At 46.5% G+C, this 19,735-nt stretch overlaps 2 protein-coding genes and 1 long non-coding RNA gene across 5 annotated transcripts; 2 read left to right on the top strand and 1 right to left on the bottom strand.

Annotated features, from left to right (window-relative positions):
• Positions 1-1,861: 1,861 nt before the first annotated feature.
• LOC123069154 (uncharacterized) lies at positions 1,862-6,276 on the bottom strand. Of its 2 annotated transcripts, none has more exons than XR_006432295.1 (5): positions 6,087-6,276; positions 5,716-5,972; positions 3,752-5,323; positions 3,157-3,657; positions 1,862-2,091 (listed from the first exon to the last, which is right to left on the bottom strand). It is a non-coding gene; the product is annotated as an uncharacterized lncRNA (long non-coding RNA). The 2 variants fall into 2 exon arrangements; XR_006432294.1 differs by having other exon boundaries at positions 5,716-5,988; positions 6,087-6,227.
• A 3,297-nt stretch (positions 6,277-9,573) lies between these two features.
• LOC123069151 (WD repeat-containing protein 53) lies at positions 9,574-13,572 on the top strand. 2 transcript variants are annotated; one of them, XR_006432293.1, is made up of 11 exons: positions 9,574-9,830; positions 10,756-10,852; positions 10,951-11,012; positions 11,111-11,167; positions 11,338-11,394; positions 11,706-11,762; positions 11,898-11,940; positions 12,091-12,168; positions 12,434-12,764; positions 12,845-12,981; positions 13,126-13,572. XR_006432293.1 is itself a non-coding variant. In XM_044491933.1 (11 exons), exons 1-11 carry the CDS (start codon positions 9,690-9,692, stop codon positions 13,213-13,215), a joined length of 1,161 nt encoding a protein of 386 aa, XP_044347868.1. In that variant the 5' UTR covers positions 9,580-9,689; the 3' UTR covers positions 13,216-13,572. The 2 variants fall into 2 exon arrangements, 1 of the variants encoding a protein (XP_044347868.1); XM_044491933.1 differs by having other exon boundaries at positions 9,580-9,830; positions 12,834-12,981.
• A 3,896-nt stretch (positions 13,573-17,468) lies between these two features.
• Positions 17,469-18,821, top strand: LOC123069153 (uncharacterized). The gene is made up of 3 exons (XM_044491934.1): positions 17,469-17,713; positions 18,067-18,321; positions 18,426-18,821. The coding sequence occupies exons 1-3, from the start codon at positions 17,626-17,628 to the stop codon at positions 18,563-18,565; spliced, it is 483 nt and encodes a 160-aa protein (XP_044347869.1). The 5' UTR covers positions 17,469-17,625; the 3' UTR covers positions 18,566-18,821.
• Positions 18,822-19,735: the final 914 nt, after the last annotated feature.

Raw genomic sequence — 19,735 nt, 5'->3', positions numbered from 1 at the left:
ATACATCCATTTCAACAACGAGTAATTTAAAACGGAAGGAGTATATATCAACTTCCGCTCCCCTGTTTCCAGCTCCTCGCTCATAACTGCTAGTGTTAGACCGTTAAGGCCAGTTCTAGACAGTAGACCTGGAGTTCAGTGAGTTGGAGGCCAGGTGACTATCCAACAGGTCCTTAGGCTTCTTTGTTCATAGGATAAAAAGAGATATCATTTGGTTCATAAGATAGAAACTCTTTCATTAGGTCTGAGCTAATGTTTTTCTTTCCTTTGATATGTGAAGGATAGGGACCAATCCTGCATAGGAATAGTTCCTACAAACCAAAGAGCTCTTAGGGATGAGGCAACCCCTTCATTCAAGATGGATGCTCCAACGACAAAGGTAACTTGGTAAACCGCTCCTCGCGTCCCTCCCCCTCGCGTCGCCTCCCCCTAGGCGACGCCAGGGGGCCCCGAACCCTAGCGCCGCAGGCCTCCTCTCGTGCCTCCCTCTGCCGCCGCTGCCACCGGCGAGGGTGGGCCCGGCGCCGAAGGCACCTGGGCGGGTGGATGCGGCGCGATCTCACCTGAGGCGGCAGGGGCGACCCTTCTCGTGAGATCCGAAGGCGGCGGCTGGGGCGGCGATCCCTTGCCGTGCGGCGGTGGCCGAAGCGCCATAAGCCGGCAGAGCGGCGGCCCTGAATGGACGGCGGCGGTGGCAGCGCCCCATCCGATGGGGTACCTGATCTGCGCGAAGATGGTGGCGGCGGCGACTGCGGATCAATTGCCCCGATCGGATCCGCCGCGGGGTGGCCTTCCGTCGATCGGCGACACGGGGAGGGATCGGTGAGGAGATGTCGGATCTCCGCCGGTTTACCGACGGTGGCATTCGTCTTCGTGGAGAGACTCCGCTCGGTTCCAGCCAACCGCGAGATCAGGACGACATGGCCTCCGGTGAAAATCGCGCCTGATTGCGGTCATGGCGGATGATGGCGGCATCTCGAACGCCGTTCCCTTCTTGAGGCATCGTCGTTGCAGGTCACGTCAACTTAAAATCGGAAGGTTCCGGGGGAAACCCTAGATCTAGGTCTACCGGATCAGACGATGGCGACATTTCGATGTCGTTCTCCCTCCTGGGGGCATCATTTTGGAGCAAGTGTTGGCTGGAGGGAACAAGAGGAGGAGCGGCGTGGTGTTTGATATGTCGACAACGGCGGGTCTAAGCGGCTTGGAGTAGCGGGGTCTCATCGGTGGGCGTGTGATGATGGACGAGCGCAGGATGGTGGCGTTGTCTGGCGTCGTGGTGGCGTCGATGGCAGCTAGACCGGCCAAGGTACATGCAGCAATACAACACTAAAGATGGATTGATGGCAGGTGGCTGCGGCGGCCTCATACCCGGCAGGCGTCCTGGTTGAGGAGTGCGCCGGACTGGTGGGTGCCCCATACCCGGCAGGTGTCCTGGTTGGGACCTCAGGTCTTAGATGTTAGGTTTGGCTGCGATGTCTGTTTGGTATTATGCCCAGACTATCAGCATCCCTTCATCAACTGGATAGGAGTAGCGACAGATGTTGCCTAGACGATGGCTTTAGTCTTACTTTTGTATGACTTTGTAAAGTCTTGTGTGAATAATTAATAAAGTGGCTGTATGCATCGTCCAGATGCAGAGGCCGGGGGTCCTCCTCTATTTCTAAAAAAAGAGCTCTTAGGGATTTTTTACAATAAAAATCCTATCATATAGAAAATTTCTATAAATTAAAGGAGGCCTTCTAACAAATGTGAAAGAAGAACTTCCCTAATGAACTACACGAGTGAACCAAAAACAATATATACTACCTAAATGCTTGTAGGAAACAAGACATGACATCTTAAAAAAGGAAACAAGAGAGGAATAAAACATCATGTGCTTCATCTATCCGAGCTAACACATGATTGCTGAAAAGCAGAAGGTAAGCATATTTAAATTTGTCAGAGCTACAGTATCATCGCAATAGGTGTCATGAGAAAAGTTCTAGCAACAAGGAGACGACGAGGAGGTACGAATGTAACTAGTCTCCCTTCTTGGCGACAAGGAAATCCATGCATCCACCAGCTTCTGGTCACAAGGGCCTTTTATGACTAGCAAAAGGAGCACAAGTACAAAAGGAGATGTAACATAAGTGATGAAACCAATTACACCAATATATATGATCAAATCTAAAACCAGAAATAAGTATGGGGCATCTAAATAACAAACATCAGTCAGCTGCTGAATCCTTCACTATGATTTTTCTAGCATAATGACTTGCCTTATTTCCTTCCTCCAGCACAATCCTTTAGCATGTTTCTTATTGGATAATCATTTACCATATTTATTTTGCCCGGCATAATCTTTACCTTGTTAGTGTTGTGTTTGGATAGTGATGATCAAAACCAACCATACCAAATTTTTTTCGTGGCCAATTATTTTGTTCTTGCTTTGATGGTTCCTATTTTAGCATGTCCATGCTCCCACCAGCCAACTCCAGTCCATTATTCTGGGCAGTTGACCTGGTCAATCAAAACACACGCAAAAATATTTCTAGCCAATGTTTTGGTGGGGTTTGATCGGGCTCAAACCAACCGCACCCCATGGTTCTTAGACAAGTTATCCTGGCACAAATCCTGAGAGCATTCGGTGATCAATAGGTGTACCAAAAATAAGACAAAATAGTAAATTAAAAAAGACCACAATAACATTTCACATGTTGCTGTGGGATACCAGGAATCCAAGTGTATTAGAAAGGTCAAGGGCCTAAGCATCCACTATATAAGCATACCAGGTTGAGGTGGGCAAGAACAATCAATCGATTCCCCCTAATTATTTGACTGATTGGTCGTGTAGAACAACAAAAAAGAGGTGGGCAAATCTCAAAGTTAGTTCAATAGAAATGAGGGGATTGCGGGTACCACAAGAACACCTTATCAAACTGCTTGTGGATTAGGAGGATTCTAAATTTCTGACGGCTGAGTTTCTGTGAGTTGGGTGTTGATCAAGAGCACATACTATTGTGAGGACTGAGCATCTGTCCAAGTTAGATTGATGGTTGGTTGCTTATTTGTTAGGATAATAAAACTAAATGTGGTAATTATAAATACACTAATATATTAATCACTTTGAGTTGCTAGTACAAAAAGAAAGGATTATATGCGAGTAAAATTTACCCAATAACGAAGCTTTCTCTTCACCTTCCAAAGAAGCGTTGGAAGCGAAAGTCCTATTCTGAGCTCGAGCTCAAATGGACTCGATATCATAGCCGTCAGCTTTTGCTGAGATTCCAACCGCTGCAGGTATGTCAGTCCGTATATGGACATGTATCCGCTGTTTTTTCCCATGTCGTGGCCCACCCAGTTGTCGCTGTCAATGCAATGGCCATCACGCCTTCAAGGCCGGCTCAGACGTTTGATACCGAATCTTGGTCCACGGCTCAGACGTTTGCTGCTAAACGGCTGTTGTCCAGCCGTAGCCACACCTAGCTCCTTCCACTACAAGACTCCACGGGCTGCTCCCCCATTGCCTTATCCTCTTCTTCCTCGCTTTGTAAGAATCAGATCAGAGAAGATGGCAAATGGCAAGCTCATCTTCTTCCTCCCAGGCCGGCCAGGTGCTCCCGCTGATCCCTTGCCTAGTATGCACTGCCAAGGTGGTGACCTTCGTTTCACGAGCTGGAGAATGGTTATAATTCACCATGAATACTTGCAGTGCAATTCACCATGATCTCTACGTAAAAGAACACAGGAGAAATGCCCGTCCACTAACCTTCATCACATGGCTGCAAAGCAAGCCCATATGTGCAAATTGTCCATACTCAGTCGAATTCATCACCCCCATCTAGCATCCTAACCTTGTATGCCACTCTGCACCATTTATCTCTCTTCTCTGCCTCGCTGTGGATTGCGACATATGTCTTGTGTCTCTCAATCTCTTCAACTTGATAAGTGCCACATTCATACAATATATGCCCAAACTGTTCAAACATGGCTCTTGTATATATCTTGCTAGCATGCCTTTCCACTGCAAGGTTTTCCCTCATGAGTGGCCTCCCCTGCACAAATAGTACACAAGCATTCATATGTTTGTCACAATGACTTCAATTACATATGACATTCCCAACAAGAAATTCTCACAATTCATGTTCATTTCTCTTCGTAGTTCTCCTCCGATTCCCGGTCAAACTGGAGCCTCATGTATTTCTAAACAAACATGTGCATTGTTCAACCAGGAGGCACATAATCACCGATTGTGCTAACAGAAATTTACTTGTTAGTATGGTCACCGGTGGAGACCCGCCCATCATTCTAAGGAATTCTAAGAAAACCCACTCAAAACTATCTTCAGTTTCATCACGCACGAGCACACCTGCCAGGATCACACTCTGAAAATGATTATTTACCCCTACAAACAGGCCAAAGGCATGTCGTACAGATTAGTACGATAAGTCGTGTTAATTGTTATGACATCTCCAAAAAATGAGTATTGAAGCCTGCTGCTCCCACTTGCCCACATCAGATTCTTAATCCTGCACTCATTGTCGGACTCAACCCTATATGTGAAGTGTGGATCTTTAGCCCCTATCTCTGCAAAAATATCCATTGTCTTCTTCACATTATCTTTTGCACGGTCCTGTTTATCTTCCCACACAGGTTACATAACGACCTCTTAGTGAACGGAACATTTTCCATTGATCCAAAGAAGCCTCCAATGATGTTGTACACCTTTGCTAAGTTCACATTGTTTTGCCTTAACTGTTTCACTAGATCCCTGGTGTACACATCTATGTGCTTGTGTGAGGGCCAATGGATTGTCTCACCGAAATTAGGCAACAGCAAGTGGTTGTGACTGTCTCTCTGCTCTGCAATGTACCATCCGTTGTCCTCTGCTCGTAGCAGCCTTATTAGAGAGGGGCACTCACAACGACAAGACCTGGTGTTCTCCACACCAGCTTTGCCCTGCAAAATGATTTCCAACAAAAGCCAGTGAGTTCAGTAATTTTGTCGACACCACACACAGGGCACGAATATGAATTGTATGTCCCAGCATAAAAATAAGTAACAAAAAAAACATCCACCGAGCAACCACAAACTATTTCCTGCATGCTTTGGTCATCTCCACATTTAGCCTGCTCTTCCCGTAACGAATGCCAAAGCCCTTCTCCCACGAGTACAAATTGTAGAAGTCATACACCTCACAAACCGAGTCGAATGTTGTGCCAATAACTGTTGTGATAACATTGTCAGTCGGGTTCTTAGCAAAACTCCGCACAACCTTCTCGAATGCACTGATCCGGTTTGGACAAGGCGGCCTGTTGGTACAGCAGCTCCAATCCTCAACCTGCAAACACAGCCACCTCCATAACTCACTCACCAGATTTCACTAAGCATGCGTACGCTAATATATTTTTCCAAAATGCATGTAAACTGAAGCAGATTACGAGTAATTCATACCAATTTCATTATTAAGTCCAATGGCTCTATCAATGAAAACTTACTAATGCTTGACTGCAATGCAAATCGATGCTTCTTTTAATCCCAGGTTAGATAGCAAATACTTCCTACAAAATTGCTGTTAAATCTAATGGTCTTACAAGTAAAAACTCATTCCACAATAATTGACACCAATTTTTCTGTACTTATTCTGTATGCTACATTTTAGCTCCACACAAAATCATTATCTAACTGACAGAGCTACTCTGCTACTGATCATGACCAAAATCCAGGAGTAACCTCTTATTCCATCCAGGCACCCGAGGATTCATCTTCTCAGTAGACAACTCCGACGACTGTGGCGAGCTATCCATCCTGACTGCCGCCGACGGCTTGGCTGACACAATCTGGGCATCGCCACTGACGGCCGAGCGGACATACCCCAGAACGCCCTGCTCCACCACTAGCTGCTGCACCGCCGCATGTACCACATCCGCCTCCAGCAGCACAGGCGCCACCGCCGCCACTGGCGGCGGTACCAAGCTTTCTCCCACCTCCTACAGGAAAGTGGATCTAAGACAGGGGCAAACCATGTTTTGTGAAACTCCAGATCCTGAGCAATGAGATTTGCAAGGAGACCGCGAGGGGGCGAGAAGAACAGGTGGACGTACTCATGCATAGGCTGCATCAGGAACTCCATGAATGGTCGCCGCCGGTGCTCCTCCTCCCGATTCTCCAGCCGCTAGCTTCCAAATAAGAGCACCGCTATGGGGAAGAAAGCTAGACCACGCATTCTCATGCCCGAGCCCACCAAACGGAAAGCTAAAATCCTGGGCCACGGATCAGATGGGAGCGTCGAATCTGGTCCACGGCCCACCCCGTAGACGTCTAACGGCTGGCAGCCCACGCGTTACAAGTAGGCCCACCAGCCATCACTTTCACAGACGTATTTGTGCACAGTGCACATTTTCCAGCGATTCTCCAGCGGTCGTTCAACAGTATGGCACAGATCCAAATGAGCTATCGAACGCCGAAGATAACGAGCTCATTTGAGCCCGCGCACAAAAACTCCACATCCCGTTGGAAGCCTATTTTCTAGCCTTTTCGAATATAATAGCCCTTTGTTCCTACAAGGGTCACAAGGAGAATGTATTAAGCCCACTAATTAACATGATCTAGGAACAGCTGTGACAACATAAATAGGAGTAGGAGTGCCAGTACAATACCAGACATTGCGAATGCAGCAAGTAATGACATGGTGGATGAGGCTACGAGGACCCGGGTTAAAGCCATCTAGACCGCATGTGTCGATTGGTTGAGACCAAGCACCAGTCCTGAGGTGGTATTGTGCATAATAATAGTATATTGGATGGGTACAGACAACAGTATCAGACATGACAGTAGGCAGCGCCGTGGAGGAGACACTCAGGCACTTCCCTTGGAGAAAGAGGGCACGGTCTCCAATGCTTGTCACCGGGATAAACCTTTCCAAGATAAGGTCCTCGAGTTTGTAAATCACAATGTGCTTCAAGGAACTGTCGCCATGGCCAACAAGCAGGATCTGTGAGTCGCATTCTACCAGATGGGAGCCCCTGTAGAGTTTATCCACCAGACATGTGGCGATCAGCTTTGGCGGCAGTGGCGGCGAACCAACCCGCAGGGGCGGGTCGATCTGGAAAACCAGCGAGCCATTAGTCGTAGGGTGGTGCACAAAGTATAGCTTGCCTTGGAATGCCAAGGCCGCAGTGTTAAACGGGACTTCCCAGCTTGGCATGGTCCATTGCTGGTCCTGGGAGTCGGAGGTCGCAAAGGCTACACGCATCAGACGACGGAACGCGAGCATGACGACGACGGATCCACCGCTGCAGGAAACGGAAGCGCACACGCAGTATCTGATGTAGTACCATTTCCGCAGCTCGGGGTCGGTGTGCGCGCTGCGGAGATCGTCGCCCAGCTGCGTGAGGAGGGTGGCGAGCGGCGGGAGCTCAACAATGTCGCGAGTGAAAGGGTGGAGGAGGCGGATGGCGGTGTCTTGGTCTCTCTGGAGGAGCAGGAGGCCGTCGACCGATTCCAGAGCACAGTGGTTCTTGAACAGGGGGAGCTCGACACGGGCGAGGGCTCCAGTGTCAAGGTTGAAGAAGCGGATGTAGCCACCCAGGTTTCTGTGGCCGGGGTAGAGGCCGTTGCCCTCCGGCAGCATCATCCAGCGGCGCGGGTGGAAGCGTGGATCGGTGACGCCGCGGCCGCGCGGGCACACGGCGCCGGACCGCCAACTGGTGCAAACGGCGCGGAGGCGGACGTAATCCAGAAAATCGCCGGCCAGCACGCGCCAAGCTATCTGTCGAACCATATCCCCTGGAAGCGACGCCCAGGAGGAGGAGGAGGACGGCGACGAGGGTACCGCCGCGCCAGCGACATCATCCGAGGCCAGCACCGCGGGCGCGGGGCAGTGCCGCTTCTTTGCGAGCGCGGTGGTGGGCTGCGGCCCCAAAGGGCGCTTCCTGGATCTCGACGGTGACATCCTGCGTTCCAATGGAAGATCTTGATTCGCCCAATGAAGAAACACAAGATGGTGAATTTTAACCTGGAGAAACGAAAGAAACACAGATGCCGAGGAGCAGGGCATCGCCTGGTTAGTAGATTACACAGCGCAGAGGCGCAGTACCGGTGACGGCGAGTTGGGAGTTTGAGATGGTGAATGGTGGTGGAGCACAGTTGAGGGCATTCACCGGCGTTGGCGGCCCCATGGCATGGTACCTGCGCTCATTGCTTCCCAGCTCTTGAGATTCTATTTGGGGAAGGTGGAGGCTCAGCGGCGGCATCTTAGGCATTTGAATCAGCATTTGCGTATTACTCGGGAACTTTATTTTCAGCTCACTTTACCTTCCCGTCTTGCACTAATTGCGCGCCGATCTGTTGCATTATTGGCTAAAGATCAACTTTTTTTTTAGTGTAGGCTAAAGATCAACTGGAAGGTAAATGGATAGAGCACGGAAAGTCGTGAACAATAAAATCGAAAAACATTTTTAGAATATTCAAAAAAAAAATTGAACCTTTTTTGGTAAACTTTGACAAATATTCTAACTGCTTACAAAATTTCATCTTCAGATCACATTCGTACACGGCGTGGCAAAAAAACAAAATCAATGCTTCAAAATGCTTTGAAAGTAGCATTTTCAGAGCATTGATTTTATTTTTTTTGTCACGCCTTCCACGAATATGATTTGAAGATGAAATTTTGCAAGCAGTTAGAATATTTGTCAAAGTTTACCAAAAAAATCAGAATTTTTGAACATTTTTTAAATATTTTTTGATTTTACTATTCACCTGAGCTCATTTGAGCTCGGATGTAGATACTTCGCGTCCGATAGAGCACTGCTATACAACCGACACTTTTTAAACAATATGCACACGACTTTTTTATCCAGCCATTTTGTACTTTTGTTCCTAAGGCATCTCATGGTGCAGAGAAATTATTGACTGGACGTCAGTGCACACAACATCGTGTGTACATCAATTCTGAAAATGGATATTCGAGGTACATCTGCCTGCGCTCGCGCACCATGAGGCCGGCCTGTCCACGTCTATCGTTGACCTCGTCTCCACCGATGAGATCGCGAACTCCTACGAGAAATAGTATGGCTTGAAAGAAGACGGCGTCTCGTGTCTCATGTGGGTCAGTCTATGTCTCGTGCCTTACTCTTCTCGTCCGCAACCCATATCTTCACTCTTCGCCTCTTCGGGCTCATGACTGTCAACGAACATGGGAACAACAAAGACTTAGAATACGCATGACAACAAAGATTTCAGGTGCTTATATTTAATGAAATATATTAAAAGTGTAGTGATTGTGTACCGGTACAAACGAAAATCATCCGGTTGGTTTAAATCCTGTATAAAATTTGCGGACAAATTCACGAACAGAAGATACTAAAAGGATTAAAAACCCTTGCAAGTTAAAATCCACCTCGATTCCCACCAAAATCTTTCCATTCCTCCTCAAGAGAGGTTTAACCAAGGAAACTCGCCGGCGGAGTCGCCGGACTTGGGTGGTGGAACGGAAGCAGCTCCGGGACGAGCCGCTGTTTCTAGGGTATGCCCCACTTGTCTTTCTGAAATAAAGGAGCGAGGATCTCATCTAGACCGTTCATATTTCAATCGAACGGGTCGCACGCACTCGTGCCGTGCTTTCTCAGCCTGGGGGAGGTTCTGCGCCGACGACAAGGGTCAAGGGGGGAAGAGAAAGGTTCGCGTCTTCACCGGCCACGCGCGCCATGTCCGAGACAGAAACGGCGGCGGCGGCGGCGACATCGACGGAGCGGAAGCCCCGGCGGCTGCGGGGGCACAAGAAGGGCGCCGTCACCTGCTGCGTAGCGTCCTCCGCCCGCCCGGGCGTCGTGGCGTCATCCGGCGAGGTACACGCTTCTACTCGCTCTGAGCCTCTGAATTTTCTCCAAGAAAAGGGTTACCCCGTTCCATGGCCTCGCGTCAACACCCTGTAGCCCGTGGGGGACGTCCTCACGCTGCCCCTAGTTATGGCAGCATGGTTTCTCTCGGTTAGGACACTGGTCGAACACCTCGTGGGCGCTGGCTGGTATAGTGGCCGAATCTCGTGGCTCGCCTGCTGCTTCTATGTGATGCCGCAGTAGTGCAATGCTGTCAATGGGATCCGGTTGCTTCGCACTGGCTTTGTCGATGGAGGCTTTGGCGTGGCGCTCCTTGAGCTTTAGCAGTGAGCGGTTGAGCTAATTTGTTGGACACTGCCGCACTGGGAAGGCAGACTATGCGGCCATGTGATGTTCTTGCTTCTCAGGATGCACATTGAGCTCGTTGCTGCAGGATTAACTGGACCACATCTTGTGGATAGCATTGTACTATTGAATGCAATGCCCTTGTGAAGTAGTGCCAGGATAACAGATTTTGAACACCCAATGACCTTTTTCATGGTCTCATGCTAGTATGAGTACATGATGGCATTTCAGTTCGATACCACACAATGAATTTCTCAGCATTCGCCTCTCACAGAAGTATTGGTAACGTTTTATGCTCAGTAGAAAGTAACTGTAAATTGAGATGAGAAATGGCACGCGGCACTAGAATATTTTGTTAAGGTACTGGGGAAGTGGTAAGTCCTTGTATTATGCTCCAAGGCCAGTAGGTTATTTCCTTATGTAGGTCTTCTTTCCATTTCTGCAGAAAATTACAATGATAAGTTGCTAATGGTTATTCAACACTTCAAAACCTTAGGCATATAATTTCGTACTACTTGGTAATTCTGATGTTTCTGCCCTTCGTCAATCTCATGTTCTAAACTTTTAATAACTTATTCTGTCACCTTAGGATGGATGTCTTTGCTGGTTTGATTTGCGCACTAAAGATGTGCTCTTGACCATTGAGGCGGCAAATAAACCTATTTCTTCCATCTGTTTTAAACCAGGTCAGTAATGCCCTCCAAACATCTCAAGAAGTTCATCCCATTTTTTGTAGGACGAGCAAACTTCACACACTTTAATGTCATTTGTTTTCATTTGATAGGAAATGAAGATCATGTATATGTATCGGCTGGAAATGAAATTATGTCCTTCGATATTCGTATGGTAAGCGAGCACCCACTTAATATTTGTATTCCCAAGTCGAAGTTGTGACTTTTGCATTGGTTTTTACTAGGAATATGATTAAAGTAGTTTTCTTGCAGGGATCTCAATCAAAGCCAATGGAGACATATAACTACAATAGAGATGAAATCAACCAGGTATTTTGTGCTATCTGCAACACCACTTCTTTTAGTCTTTTTATTACGGTGTGAGATGATGCTGTGATTGTGAATTTTCTCTTATTACTGGACCTTAGCCCTTTGGCCTGATACTAACATTTAACTGTGTCCAGCAAGGGTAGATTCTAAGAGTTCCACATTTTATGCAGATTGCTGTCAGTTCTAAAGGCTTTCTTGCTGCTGCAGATGACAGTGGGGATGTTAAGGTATAGAAGATCTTTTCAAAATAATAGAATTAAATCATCCTAGGTTCAGAAGTACTGGTTTTATATATAGCTCTTACTTAGAACCAAGAAGGATTAGATCAATAAAACCAGTACTTTTTGGTTCTAAGCTGTAATTGGTTCTAACGTCCTTGGTTACTGGTCACAAGCAAGAGGATTGTTGGATAACTTTAGATCTAGGCTTTTGGGTGCTCTAGTATCTTCAAGCTGAAGAAACTTGTATGAAATAAGTTTTTACTTCTTTGGCATGATAAATTATTTCACTCTTATAAGTTTGACTCTTCCTCTCACAGATTGTCAATATCGCTCAAAAGTGCTTGTACAAAAGATTGAGGGAAGCGCACACAAGTGTATCCTTATGTGGTCTGGATAAATTCCTACCTTTTCATCAAATAACAGTGTTTAAGTTTTGTTTTGCGCATTATTATTCCCAATTTAATGTTTCCGTTGCTCTGCAACTGTCTCCCTTAGCAATATTTCAACAGATTTGCAGCAGTGTACAATTCATTCCTTGGAGGCCTTGGACAGGTTATTGCTATTGTTCACTTTTTCTTTGTTTTATTTGACACTTTTATTTGCTCCTGCTTCTTCCTTTTTTTTACAACTGATAAGGGAAGAACTATTATATGTCTATCTTTGATATGTTATTTTAAACGTATTATCGTCTTGATTTGGCAGCAATTACTGGTGGCCTCGACTCAAAGCTTGCTGTGTGGGATTTCTCCAAAGGGCGAACACTATTTTCTATTGATTACGGTACCTAATTCTTCTATTTCCGAACTGATACTTATGCCTTGTCCTGATAATGATGCATTCTAACAGTTCCTAGTAAACCTCATGAAACTTGCTTAAGGCATATTAAATGCAGCTCCTATGTGTCTATTAGAAAGAAGAGTCGCACTAGTTAGTTTACATAATAGGAAAAAAATCTGTTGATTCATTGAAAAGTTGTAAGCTCTATTATTTTTCACTTTGCTATTATCAGATGTGGATCAGTAAACGTATTTCTGTTGAATGTCAGGATCACCTGAGTTACAAAATAGTAGTTCTTCGGGTAGTACAGGGCAATGTCTCAACCCTGCTTTCGTTCACTCGGTAGCAGTTTCTGAAGAGGGCATTTTAGGAGGGTTGTACAAAGTTTGTGCCGTTGCAAGGGGGGACGGTGCTGTTGATGTAGTTGATCTAGAATATGAATTGGCCCCCGCAAAATCCAAAGGTCCTTCTCGGGCAGGGGGGTCGACCATGAGCTCAAAAATAACTGATCTTGGGGATGGGAGCAATAATCAATGTCAAAGGAGAAGGATCCATCTTGATTACTCAATGGGTGGCCATACTGCAGCTGTCTCCTGTGTGTAAGTCCCTTTATGCTGTTTCTATGTTCCTTACTTATCTCACTGGTTCACTAATGAACCACTTAACAGGGCATTTTCAGCGTTTCGCGAGAAGGGAAAGTTCCTTGTTTCAGGTGGTAATGACGCATCACTGAAAGTATGGGATTGGTCCAAAGGATTTTCTCCTGAAACAAGCAGCAATAGTGAACTGGTGTTGGATATTGATGTGAAGAAAAAGGTCATAACTAGACCTTCAATTTTGTTTTAATTATTGTCTTTTGATATGGCACTAACACCACCAATACATATAGATTAAACTTTGTTAGTTACTATGCCATTGAAATTTCTAGGCATAATACTGACATCTGATCTATCGTTTTAGGTAAATTGGTTGTGTACTGCTCCAACTGATTCAGATAACCTGATTGTGTGCGACACATCCAAGGTGGTCAAAGTATATAATTTCCCATAGATGGAGAAATGCGCGGTGTTGCCTTATGGACAGTTTTCTGGGGTATGACACAGCATGTTTCCTGGTCATCAGTGCCATGTTTGCCCCGACTCCTGTCTCTTCATATGAACTCAAGCCAGCTGCAGCTAGACCTGGTGAAATGACAGTACATGACTTAAGAGGATCTGCAGAAACCATCTTTTTGTAAGACAAAAGTTATGTGGTACTGAAATCTTGTACTCTGATATGCTGCTAGGATAGACATGTATATCTTTGTTGTGTTGGTGTTATAAATGTATGGTTTCAGTATGGAATGATTGGGTTTGTGTTGGCAGTTCATCAAAGATGGTGAAATGTGCTTAAATCTTTTGTTCTCCATATGATTTCGTAGAATTGTAACTGTTGTTTCTTACAAAGGCCCAGTTCCTTTGAGCAGATTCTGGAGAATCTGGGTCTGGAAAATCAACAAAACAAAAGAGCTCGATTTTGCTTTGGATATCTTGGCAGAATTCTGGAGAATCCTAGTGCAACTCAAAATCCCCCCAAAACCTGGATTCTCAAGATTCTGGACAACTCCCTCAAAGGAAAACGTTTCAGATAGGAGAATACCCCTATCGATTATCACTAGGATCCTAGTGCAGATTCTGTGGGCAGCTTTCCAGAATCTTGATTCTGGAGAATCCTGCGCGAAAAGACCTGGGCCAAAGGCATGTCCCCAAACGTTGTGATTGTGATACAGCGATATTACATGCTAATATTTCTAGCAACAGCTATGAACATGCTGCAGCTGGCAAGCCGATTCACTAATTACTGTCACATAGCAGTGGTGTTGTTACCAGTAACCTCTGCAAGAGCACCTGCCTTGTTCAAAATGATGGAACCTGTTGGAATCCCTCAGTATGATCTCCCTGCTGCACATCTTGGATATGAACTTGGCGGCCTCGTGGCAGTGGGTGCAAACCCTCGAGTTCTTCGTCACGCGGATCGGGCGCCCTTCCGACAGATTCAGCACCCCAAACGCGACGGCGAGCTTCGAGCTGTGACCGCAGAGTGATTCGCCGTTCACCGCGTCGTCAGCGCCCATCAGAGCATATCTCTTCTTCGGGTCATGGCCTTCTTCCTGCATTCTTCTGGCAACTTCATCCAGGAACTCTGCGATCCTCTCCCCCTGCGGATGATTCCGGTTGCCCGCGATGAAGACCTGAACTTTGCCCCTGGCCTCAATCCAGCTGCAGCCAGTTTTCTCCCGGAGTCCTCGGCCGCCGATCTTGTTCCTGAGCTTCCTTACAGCCTCCCATCTCTCAGCTTCAGCATATATGTTGGCAAGAAGAACGTAGTACCCGGTGTTTTCAGGTTCCAGTTCAAAGACCCTCTCTGCTACCTCCTCTGCAAGCTTGATATCCCTGTGAATTCTGCATCCATTCAGCAATGAGACCCATATGCTTGAATCTGGCTCGATTGGCATCGACTCGATGAACTCGTAAGCTTCCCTCAAATTGCCGGTGTTGGTTAGTAGGTCAACCATGCAGGTGTAGTGCTTCAGCCTGGGCTCTATTCTGTGTTCACGACGCATCGCATCGAAGAATCTCCATCCCTCGTCTCTCAGACCTGAATGGCTGCAAGCATACAGTATGGCACTGAACGAGGCTGCATCTGGCATAATGCCACTGGTCCTCATCTGCTCAAAGAGAGCAATGGCATCCCTGCCACGGCCATGCATGCCATATCCCGCTACCATGATGGTCCATGAGATGAGGTTCTTGCTGCTCAACCTGTCAAACAGCCGTCGAGATAGCAGCAATGCACCACACTTAACATACATGTCCATGAGGGCGTTGGCTACAAAATCGTCTTCCAAGTACCCTCTTCGTAGGGCATAGGTGTGCATCTCTCTGCCTCGCTCCAGGGATGAAAGGCTTGCCGCAGCAGGAAGGATGCAGGTCATGGTCACGGCATTAGGTCTGAATTGGAGCAGCATTTCAGTGAACAAACTGAACGCTTCATTGGCAAGATTATTCCTGGAGTAACCTCCTATCAGTGTATTCCATGATATCATATCCTTACTCGCTGCACCATAAAAAATCAACCTTGCTTCCTCCATCTTTCCACATTTGGCATACATTTCCATTAGCGCATTGGTAACAGGAAGAACCTTCTCCATTCCATTTCTGATGGCATATGCATGTACAGATTTGCCATGTTTCTGCGATTCATTACCAGCAAAAGCATGAAGAGCACCGGTAATTGCAAAGGTATCTGGTCTGATACCTTCTAATGCCATTTCTTGGAGTAACCCAGCCACTTTGTCAAAAAGACCAGCCCTGGTATAACTCGTAATTATTGCTGTCCATGAGACAACATTTTTCTGATCCATATTTCTGAATATCTTATTGGTGCTACGCCAATCTGAGCAATTTGAGTACATATCAAGAAGAACATTAGCGAGAGATGTTTCGCCGATCAATCCAGTTTTCACAGAATACCCATGAACTACTCTCCCTAGAAACCAATGGCGCAACTGTGCACAAGCAGGCAAAACACTTAACAATGTGGCTGAATCCAACTCCTGTCCTTGTAACCACATTCTTACAAATAGCTCAATAGCTCTGCTGTGTAATCCATTGAAAGTGCAGCCACTGATGATAGAATTCCAAGAAATGACATCTCGATGAGGCATTCCATCAAATACCAAGAGTGCTTCTTCAGTCATATTGGATTTCGCATAGAATGATATCATTGCATTGCAAACTGCACACTGTGCACCAAAACCCAACTTCAAAAGATACCCATGAACCACTAGGCCATCCCTAGCACTATACAAACTAGTGACGCACTTCACAAGGCATGAAACGGTGTGCTCATCCGGAGCAATTCCACTGTCATGCATTTTCTCAAAAAGAAATAGGCTTTCTTGAAATTCACCAACCTTTGCATACCCACCCATCAGTAGATTCCACACGTGTATGCTGCTTTTCGATGACATTGCATCAAATACCTTTCGTGCATAGCCCAATTCACCACATTTCACATACATGAATACCAATTTGGATCCCAGATTTTCATCTACTCCTCTCTCCAAAGACTCAAGCTCCCACAGTAATCCAGTTTTCACAGAGTACCCATGAATCACTCTTCCAACAAGCTCGTAACCTAATTCAGCACAGGCAGGCAGAACACTGAGCATCGTCACAGAATCGATCTCCAGGCCTTCAAACCACATTTCGCTTAAATGCTCAACAGCCCTGCCATGCCATCCATTTGAAAAGCATCCACTGATCACAGAATTCCAAGAAATAGCATCCCGCTGAGGCATTCCTTCAAAGACCCGCAAAGCATCCTCGTTACAGCCACACCTTGAGTACAGAGCCATCAACGCATTTCCAACTGCACAATGCGAGCCAAAACCCAACTTCTCAAGGTACCCATGAACTACCTCGCCATCCGCGATACTGCCCAAACCAGCAATGCACTTCAAGACGCAGGAAATGGTGTACGCGTCCGGTCGAACCCCACAGCAGTGCATCTTCCTAAACAGCAACACACCTTCTCGTAAATCGCCGGCCTTGGCATAACCGCTCATCAGAGCAGTCCAAACACGCACATCGCCTACCTGAGGCATTTCGTCAAACACCCTTCTTGCACTCCCCAAGTCCCCACACTTCAAGTACATCAGCACCAATTTCTGCCCGAGAACACTGTCCATTCCATCTATTCCAAGGCCGGATGCCCGAACCAGGAAATGGGCTCTCTTCCCACCCTCCAACGACCTCATCTCCGAGCAGAGCTGGAGGACGGCGCCGTAGCTGCGGTCATCGACCCCATCCGAGCCGAGCAACCGCAAAGCCTCCGCCAAGTCACCCGACCGACACAGCCTCTGAATCCGCAGGTTCACGTCGGAACTCGGGGGCCAGTTTGGCGATTTCTCGGCGTCCCTCGGAGGAGCGGCAGCCTCCGAGGCTTGGCCGGACGGTGCGAGGACGCCACACCGAACCCTCGCTCTCTGGCTGGTGCTCTTGGGAGGCGGCCATGGCGGCGGAGCTCGGAGGTGGCTGGAAATGGAGGCGGCTAGGGGCGTCGCCATGGGAGGAGTTCAAATTTTGCCGCGAAATTCGCGCTGTCGGCGTGGTTTGGTCTTGCAATGGATAGCTTTCTGGATTAGGCTGCCTCTTTGGCCATCTGCCCCCTCGCATCCCTTAAAACTAACAAAATGACACATGTTAGCTACGGTCCTTTCTGCTCCATCGACGCTAAAAGAGGTCCATTTTCTAACGAGGGTGTTTATGTAAAACTTCACGGACTGCATCATTTACCATCTCCGTGTGGCTGAGAAAGAGGATAGAGCACTCAGAGAGTAAGAGCATACTGTCACTCCATTAGAGGGCAGCAAGGAGGTCAGCTTCGGTTCTTTGGCAGAGGAAGAAGAGAGGAGAAATGGGAGGAATTCTCATGCAGCATCACCAAATCTCTCTCAGTCCTCTGCGAAAAACGGCCTTCCCCGGATCATTTGCTCTCCAAAGAGGTGATTATCAAACATTGTAGTCATCTCCTTTTCGACAGAAAACATTTTCATCAAGGTCAGTGTGTTTAAGCTCCTTGTGTTCATTGCCTCGCTGGTTATACTTTTTGTATGATTTTATATGATACATACTATTCCCTCCGTCCCAAATTACTTGTCGTAGAAATGGATAGGAGTACAAAACAGGCACCATTGTAGTCTCTGCTGTTCACTAGAAATCACCTTTTCTGCTCTTTGCCAGATTAAATTTTCGAAAATATAAATAGTAACCGCTGATGAGAAAACCTCAGTTAACTAGTAGTAACTGCGCGGCCTTTTGGTGAAGTCTGTCGCGCTGAATTTGGTAGCACCTGCAGATATTGCTCTCCATCGCGTTCCACGGCGGGGTTCTCTGCCGTGCTCATCTTCCCTGACGGTCAGAGCAGAAGCCAACGGGTCCTCCACTTCAAGAATTGCGGTCAAGAAGCACAGCAAAGAAGAGCTCATAGAGTTCTTCGGGGCCATCCAGGCCGCCATTGCCAGGGACTCTCCCAAGCCGCCCGGGAGGACGAGGAAGCCGTCGTCGCCGGCTGGCACGTTCGAAGAAGCCGGCACGAAGATGAAACCACACGGTAACTGAAAAACATCACAGATATAAGTAGTTTGTTTCCTTCGTTCTGGATCATCATCGATCCGCTTGTCGTTGTGACAAGGCGTGCGTGGCTTGTGCTTTCAGAGGGACTGGGGCAAGATGGGCAGCCAAATTTCGAGGGCATGACGGTGCCCGAGCTGAGGGACTTGGCGAGGGTGAGGGGGATGAGAGGTTACTCCAAGCTGAAGAAAGGGGAGCTGATTGATCGTCTGAGGGGTGCTTGATCGTCTGATAATTAACAAGGCTTCCTCTCCGAAACAGGAACAGGCAGACGCCAGTGCTGCCTGTTTGACCGAATTGATGCGGCTTATAATCGACTTTTCGTCTGTTGTTTCCTTTGTTAGGAATCTTCGAAAGAGGAAGAAGCTCTGCAGTTCGATTGAAGTTATGTAGGAGTATAATGTTGGTTAATCAGCGGATGTTGTCTTTGGAGGCCGAGCTCCATGGAGCTCGGTTTTGAAAATTTTGAATTTTGTCGAATTTCATATTTTCTACATTTCAAAAAATTCTAAAAAAACATACATATACATGAAGGCATAACACACATGTGTGTAAATTTTTAGGGCAAAATAAGTTGAAAAGAGGGATGTGCAAAAAAGAAAAATCTGGGGTTTTTTAACACATGATACCATTCATCCTTCCATGCCATGAATTTGTTTTTTCGTACAAGTCACATTTTAACGTTTTTTATTTTGAAATTCTACACACATAGAAATAACATACTTGTTTACTTGCACAATTTTTTTTCAGATTTTTTTGAAATCAAAAGGTTTGAATTTTGATTTGTTTTCAAAAAAAGGCCTCCATGGCTCCCGGGAGCCAAACGCCCGCTCTCGTTAATCAGTTTCTATCTATTCTTGCATCTAGTTTTTCGAGGATTATTAAATAAGTTTATGAACAGCAGATTGAGCCCAAAGGACCAACAAAGCCACGTCGTATTGAAAACTATTTTCTCAAAAGGCCGTCCTTTGCATGGCCTGTTTTGTTGCTTTCATTAGCGTATGGTCATGTTTTCTGAACTTAAATTTGTTTTCTCCCTTTTGATTGAAATAACTAAGTAACTAGGCAAGCGTTCACTTCGACATTATGAAAAGAGGAGAATTGGAGTAGAAAGAATGTTGAATCATCAGTGGTAAAAATAAAATATAACCACAGAGAAACACTGGTGCCTTAATTCATTGAGCTCTTTTATGGTTATTGGCGTAGTACTGGGAGTACTTTCGAGTACTGGACACTCTGATTTTTATTAGCCGTCCGATTTGACGGGGGATTAAAAATGAATAAACCTAATTAGTTTAATCTGAGAAGGGCATAATGGTCTAGGGTAAAATATTATGGTTTCAACCGATCACGTCCACAAGCAGAACCACGTCTAGTCGATCCAGGAGGTCAAG

The sequence above is a fragment of the Triticum aestivum genome, chromosome 3B (assembly GCF_018294505.1).
Source record: "Triticum aestivum cultivar Chinese Spring chromosome 3B, IWGSC CS RefSeq v2.1, whole genome shotgun sequence".
NCBI lineage: Eukaryota > Viridiplantae > Streptophyta > Magnoliopsida > Poales > Poaceae > Triticum > Triticum aestivum.
The sequence above is the reverse complement of the archived record's forward strand: the minus strand, read 5'-3'. Positions and strand labels throughout refer to the sequence as shown.